The 7,129-nt window shown below is 45.7% G+C and overlaps 1 protein-coding gene across 1 annotated transcript in view; it reads right to left on the minus strand.

Annotated features, from left to right (window-relative positions):
• LOC121274778 (serine/arginine repetitive matrix protein 1-like) overlaps positions 1-4,059 on the minus strand; it is a 209,050-nt gene extending 204,991 nt beyond the window's left edge. Inside the window, exons 1-2 of the mRNA XM_041182116.1 lie at positions 3,879-4,059; positions 3,283-3,330 (exon numbers count right to left, since the gene is read on the minus strand). Coding sequence (XP_041038050.1) covers positions 3,283-3,330; positions 3,879-4,059 — 229 coding nt within the window. The remainder of the gene's footprint in view (positions 1-3,282; positions 3,331-3,878) is intronic.
• Between the last annotated feature and the right edge of the window lie 3,070 nt (positions 4,060-7,129).

Here is a 7,129-nt window from a genome sequence, read left to right on the forward strand (position 1 = left end):
AGGAAACTGAAAGAGATGGATATTGCGAATGAGAGAGATCGGGACTTTGTGTGAGCGAGATGGACAATGAATGTGAGAGATAGCGGAATGCTGAACGGGAAAGAGTGGGAGACGGTGCATGTGACAGAGGGAGAGGGAAACTGTGAGAGATAGGGAGAGTCTGAGTGAGAGAGGGTGACTGAATGTATGTGAGAGAGAGCGAGGCTGTGAATGAGAGAGAGAGAGAGAGAGACTGTGAATATATGTGAGAGGAAGGCAATGAAAATGAGAAAGGGAGACTGAGAGAGAGAGGTGATGAGCGTGAGTGAGAAAAAGGACAAGGGATTGAATGTGGGAGATTGAGGTGCAGGGTGTGACTGTGGGAGAATGATGTGCAGAATATGTGTGTGTGAGAGAGAGGTGCAGAATGTGTGTGTGAGAGAGAGTGAGGTGTAGGGTGTGAGTGTGGGAGAGTGAGGTGTAGAGCATGAGTGTGAGAGAATGAGCAGCAGAGTGGGAGTGTGCTTGAGAGAGGTAGGGTGGTGTGATTGTGAGAGAGGGAGGAAGAGTGAGAGGGAGAGAGAGAGAGTGGGGTTTAGACTGTGAGTGAGAGATTGGGACTTTGAGTGAGAGAGAGATGGAGAATGAGTGAGAGAGGGAGGTGTGAGTGAGAGAGTAAGGTTGAATTTGAGAGAGAGAGAGAGACTATGAAGGAGAGGGATGGAGACTGTGAGTGAGAGAGAGGAGAATGTGAATGAGAGTGTGGTGCAGGGTGTGAATGTGTGAGAGTGTGATGCAGTTTGAATTTGTGTGAGAGATCGGGCAGTGTGATTGTGATGAAAATGGACAAACCAGAGTGTGCGTAAAAGGGCAATGGAGAGAGTGAGCATGTGAGAGAGAGGAGGAGACTGTGAGTGAGAGAGGTGCAGAGTGTGAATGTGAGAAAGTGAAGTGCAGAATGTGCGTGAGAGAGTGATGTTCAGAGTGTCTCTGTGTGAAAGAGTAAAGTGCAGGGTTTGATTGTGAGAGAGTGAGTTACAGATTGAGAGTGTATTTGAGAGAGAGGGGGCAGTGTGATTGTAAGAGAGGGAGAAAGAGAGAGAGAGAGAGAGAGCGATAGCGTGTGCAAAAGAGCGAGGGGAGAGAGAAAGGAGGAGATTTTGTCTATGAGTGAGCAAGGGGGGTGTGAATAAATGTATCAAAGAAAAAGGAGGAGATGGAGATAGAGGGAGAGAGAGGGGGAGAGTGTGAGTGTTTGTGGCAATGTGAGCGGAGAGTTTGAGGGGGTGAGTGTGACCGAGGAAGAGAGTGAGTGTGTCTGAGAGCGGGGATGAGTGTGAGAGAGAGTGGGAGGGACTTTGAGAGAGAGAGGACGTGAATGTGAATGAGTATGGCAGAGAGTGGGGGAGAGAGACTGTGTGAGAGAGGGGGAGAGTGTGAGTGCGTGGGAGTGAGAGACAGGGAGGGTGTCACTTTGTGTGAAAAAATACACGAGTATGTGTGTGTGTTTGACAAGGAGAGGGGAAGATTGTGAGTGTCAGGGAGAGAGATGGGGTTAGTGTGAGTATATGTGATTGAGAGGGAGGAAGTGTGAGTGTGTGTGACAGAGAGAGGAGGGAGTCTGATTGTGTGTTACAGTGAGAGACGGAGAATGTCAGTGTGTGTGACAAAGAGAGGGGAGGAAGCTGATTGTGTGAGAAAGAGGGAGAGAGTCTAAGTGTGTGTGAAAGAGGGGGAGAATGTGAGTATTTTTGACAGAGAGAAGGAACGAGTGTAATTGTGTGTGATAGAGGGAGGGAGAGAGTGTGAATGTGGGGTCTGTGGAGGCATTGGAGAGTGCGTGGAAAAGATTCACAGAAATGGTCACAGTTATGAGTTATTTCAGTTCCATCGATAGCTTGGAGAAGATGGGCCTGGTTAACTTGGAGCAGAGAAGGCTGAGAGGAGATTTGATCGAGGTGTTCAAAATCCTGAGGGCCTGGTAAGAGAGTCGATCAAGAGAAACTGTTCCCACTGAGTGAAGGAGCGATAACAACAAAGAGGCAGACTTAAGGGGAACAGGAAAAGAAGCGATGGAGACATGAAGTGCAGCAATATCTCTCTTTCCTTGTATCTTCATTGTGAATTATTTTTAGCACCTGTATTAGGGCCTTCCGAGATTTGATTGTGGTTAACTTGGAAATCAGGCTGGAGGTGAGGATGCACATTTATTAGCAATCAGATGTGGGGTAAATTTTAAATCTAAGTTTTGATTGTGTGCATGAGCAATTGGGATATGAGAATTTTAAAATTAACTTCATGATTGAACCTCTCCAATCAGGTTGGAGCATTCAAGAAGAGGAGGCATCCATTCAGCCCCCTCGAGTTTATTCCAGCATTCAGCTGATCTGTGAAATAACTCAATCTATCAGCCTTGGTCCCATATCCTTTCAGATCGTTGGGGAATATAAGCATGCCAATACCGAATTATAATTTCACCATCTATTGCATTTAACAGCAGAGAGATTCAGTCTTCGACTATATCGATATGTAGACGTGTTTGTTAATTTCACTCAAGAAACTATGATTCTAATTTTTAGATCACGCCTCCTCACCATCCACATCCGGACTCTCGGAAACAGATTTGGTCCACCTGATATCCTCAGGAGAGCTTTCTAATTTTGAACAAATCAGCCCCACCAACATTTAAAAGGGGACAACATTCTTACTTTGTCTAAAATCTCCTAATAATTTAACCCTTGGCATCCAGGATTCGTCTTTTTAAATCTACATGACACTCCCTCCGAGGTCAATCTATCCTTCCTCAGGTTTGGTGCACAGAGCTGTTCACAGTTACTCCGTGTATGGTGTGACCAAAGCTTTATCAACCTGACACATGGAGTCTACACACACGTCGGCCATTAGAACAGATATAAAGGTGAGCACCCCGTTAGGCTTTTAGATTAATGTGTTAACCCGTTAAAAACATGTCATAATCTGTGTGAAGTATCCCCAAGTCACTCTGTGGATTGTATCATTTGTGGATTGTAACTCATTAGAAAGATCGTTGTTTTAACCTTTTGAGTCCAGACTGTAAGAGCTTCCATGAGGCTACAATCCAGCCCAATTGACACACTGTTGTCCATTCTGTGAGCAATATCTCTTAATAATTTTATATTCCGTGTACATTGCTAACAATGGCATCTGTTCTTGAGTCCCAGGTACAGCAGTGGAACCACCCTCAATAATATCACAAATTAAGTTTCGCTCTGTAACAATTTTATGTGAACATGGAGGAGATTGATCACAAAGTAAATAACTTACTCAGGAAACCGGGAATCAGTAGCAGAGTCCACATCACTGGGTGATATTCTGGAAAGGAAAACAAAGGACTAGCATTAGGGGGAGTAAATGGAATAGGGAAAATGAGGGCAATTTAATTAAGTAGTGAGGCAGTGGATTGGTGGTTTATAGTGGGTGAACCGTAACCTCATTGGTACCCTAACATATAGAGTTCAACCCCAAACCAAAACCAGAGAATGCTGGAAATGCTCAGCAGGTCTAATATCATTTGTGGAGAAGTAAAAAAGCGTTAGCGTTTCGAGACCATATGGCTCTTCTTCAGCTCGTTCTTACATGTCCTGAACCAACACCAATTGCTTGGCTCCAATGCTTCCCTTTTTCCTTGTTCAATTGTCTCAATGGTTTAATGTCGATGACTTACTGACCGGCCGACTCTCTTCTCCAGCTCCTCCTTCATGGCCTCCTGTATAGACAACCTGCTAATATTCGAACACAATTCCATTACTGAGCCCTGTTCGCGGACAGGACAAGCAGCAGACACACCCCACCGAGCTTACACCCAGAAAGTGACAAATTCCTGAACGTATTCAAAGGCCCTTTCACAGCTAACTACATACCAGAGTATTCAAATGCTCTGTGAGATGCAGTGGGGGTCCTTTTCACCTGCGTTGTCCTCACTCTCAGGTACAATATGCTGTGCCTGGTGTCAGACTCTTTAATAATACATCCAGCACTGCCCATCCCACTGAGGTAACGTGACCACTGTCTGTGCTGTTTGGCTGAAACATTATCATTCATCCGGGATATAAATTGTGGAATTCATGCAAATTCAGGTTTCCTTATAATGAAATGAGTTGTGAAAACAAGGAAACTTCTACCTGATATTTGGAACAGTTTTTTTGCCCCTTTGTCATAACATAACCTGCCTCTCGTTGCCAATCCTGGAGACTGTAGGAGGACTGAAATTGTCTCTGGGTCTGAAAATTTAATGGTCAATGTTGTGTAATGTTCCAGGCATATATTTGCATTTTTCTTGGGATGTGGGCATCGCTGGGTAGGCCAGCTTTTATTGCCCGACGCTAATTTCCGCTTGAGAAGGTCTTGGGAGCCACCTTGTAGAACCACAGTCGTCCATGTGTTCTAGGTCCAACCACAGTGCTGTTCCAGAGGATGTTCCAGGATTTTCACGCAGCTTCAAATACGGAATGGCCAACGTAATTTCATGTCAGTTTGGTTAGTGGTTTTGAAGGGAAATTCCAGGCGGTTGTCTTCCCATGCAGCTGATGCCCTTGACCGTCTAGATGCGAGCGGCTGTGGGTATGGAAGGTGCTGTCAGAGGACCCTTGCCGAGTTGCTGTTTGGGATTTTAATGGAGATAGTTTTAGAAAGAGAAGATTCACTCTGTCAATCCCACCAGCAAACTGTTATTGACTTTTACTGATCCAGGATATTTGTTCATAGATTTGCTTTTAAATTGAAATTCACAGACCCCAGGGTTGCAATTTGAAGTTACACTATCTGGATTGATTTTCCATCTTACTCACAAACCCTCCCATTGGCCATCGCCTGGTCCCCAATAATCTTAATCAATCCCCATCCTTACCAAGTTTACAATCGATACCAGTGACTTAATGAGTTACAGCGTGTTTTGGATCCAATCTTGGTAACCGCACCAAGCTGGATAGAAATTGTCCTCACCTGCAGCTGTCCCTCGATTCGAGGGTGATGCCTCCTCGGGGTCGCCATTTCTGTTGTGGGTCTTCATGTGGATGAAGAGGCAGAATCTCCAGCCGCAGGGCGTCGAACACGTAGGGCTGAACGTCCCACCAAGTCGGGGGATCCGGAGAGCAGCATTCGCTTCCTTTCCTTCTCTTCTCTGCGGCCTCTCTGCCTCATCGTGAAGACATGGAGACTCAAAGGGTGATGCAGAATGACGGACACTTTCTCGCCATTTTCACCGCCTGGCAGCGAGCTGCTACCAGTCATTAACGTTGATGCTGCCAGACTTCGAGGAGAGTTTCCAAGTGTTGCACTCGACCATTGGCCATTGCAGAAATGAGAAACCGGGACCTTGCAGTATAAGACACGTTTCGACCAACTGGACGCAGTGTCCAGTCGATTTATGTCGATTTTGCGAGAGTTTTGCATTCACTGCCTGCACCACGGACACACAGGTGCAGCAGTGTGCACCATCTACAAGATGCAATGCAGCAACTCTCAAAGGCTCCTTCGATACCAACTTTGAAACACACGACCTCTAACGTCTAGAAGGGAAAGGGCAACAGAAATGTCGGAAAACCACCACCTGGAATTTCCCCTCCAAGCCACACTAGTTCCTGACTTGGAAATCTATCCGACGTTCCTTCACCATCATTGGTTCAAGTCCATGGAGTTCTCTCCCTAACAGCACTGTGGGAGTACCTAAACCACATGGACTCCCACCGTTCATGAAGGCAGCTCACCACCAAATTGCCAAGGGGCAATTAGGATTTGGCAATAAATGCTGGATCAGCTGCGAATCCCACATCTCCTGAATGAATATTAAAAATGTGGAGAGAGTAGCATTGTACCCAGGGGGCAGCGAGAGAGGAGAACTCATTTCAGTGTGGATCCCAGGAAGGTGCAGTGTCCTTCGAAGAACAGCTGTCAGCACGAGGGGTGGGGGCGGTTAAGATTGTCATCCGCTTCTTACAGATTGGGTGTCCAATTGAATGCGTGACTCCTGTCGGGTTTCGTTGCTACGTATACTTCCCAACTTGTCTCCCTTTATTAACTATTGGATAAGTTTGAGTTAATTGAACAAGTTGGTTGATGAGACTTTGGTTGTTTGCTAAGTGTATTGTTGTTTAATTTGCTTCTGTTCAATAAACCTCAGTATTAGTTCCGAATTCAGTGTCTAAGACTCTGCTGATGTTTCTGTCTCTGTCGAAATAAATCAGTTTGTATGGTTAATTAACGTTCCATGAATTAGTCTTTTCAATGCTGAATAAATTCAGTTATAAGTTCATCAAAGCAAACAACCCTTTTTAAAAGTACAGAGTGAGATTAATCCACTCCTGCTCCAGTGCCTGATGTTCTTCACTGGCCGGTAGATTGGGCTAACTTCAGGGTGCAGGGCAGATTTTCAGCTCACCCCTCCCCCCCCAACCCCCACCCCCCACCCCCCACCCCTCCCCCACCCCATCCCAACTCTGGGACCATTGTCAATAATGAGAATGCGTGATGCAGACAGGTACTGTGCTGAGCATATTTGAATGCTGCATACCATGTATCAAAGGTAAGGAAAGGTCAACCTACATATATTTATTTTTGAGCTTACTGTGTTTGACAGCGGCTGTCCACAGCAGAGGTGGAGATACGATCTCTCAGAAACAACACATCCAGGAACATGTGCAAACAGGAGCAAGCGAAATGAGAACAGTTTGAGATATGAGAGGAGGTGATGGTAATACTTTCATTTAGCCCTATTCCAGTATTCAATATGCTTTCAAAACACAGACCCATCAATCTATGCTTGACATTCCCAACTGACACACCAAGTATATTTCCACTGACTTGTTTGTGAATGTGTGATTCCTGATATTAACCGTGAATGGCCCAAATCCAAATTTAAGGTTATGTCCCTCAGGAGCAGACCACATAGTGATCTCAAAACTTGGCTAACAGATTAATACTGCATGATAGAATTGCTGCCAGTGCAGCTCCCCCTCAGTAGTGACCCACTGACATTGCAGAGCTCCCTCAATACTGACTTCCTGACAGTACGGTTTCCCTCAAGGCTGATTATCCATCAGTGCAGCACTCAGTCACAAATGACTCGCTGACAGTGCGGGGCTCCTTCAGTACTGCCCCTCTGAGAGTGCGGGTT

This window comes from Carcharodon carcharias (assembly GCF_017639515.1).
Source record: "Carcharodon carcharias isolate sCarCar2 chromosome 38 unlocalized genomic scaffold, sCarCar2.pri SUPER_38_unloc_15, whole genome shotgun sequence".
Taxonomy (NCBI): domain Eukaryota; kingdom Metazoa; phylum Chordata; class Chondrichthyes; order Lamniformes; family Lamnidae; genus Carcharodon; species Carcharodon carcharias.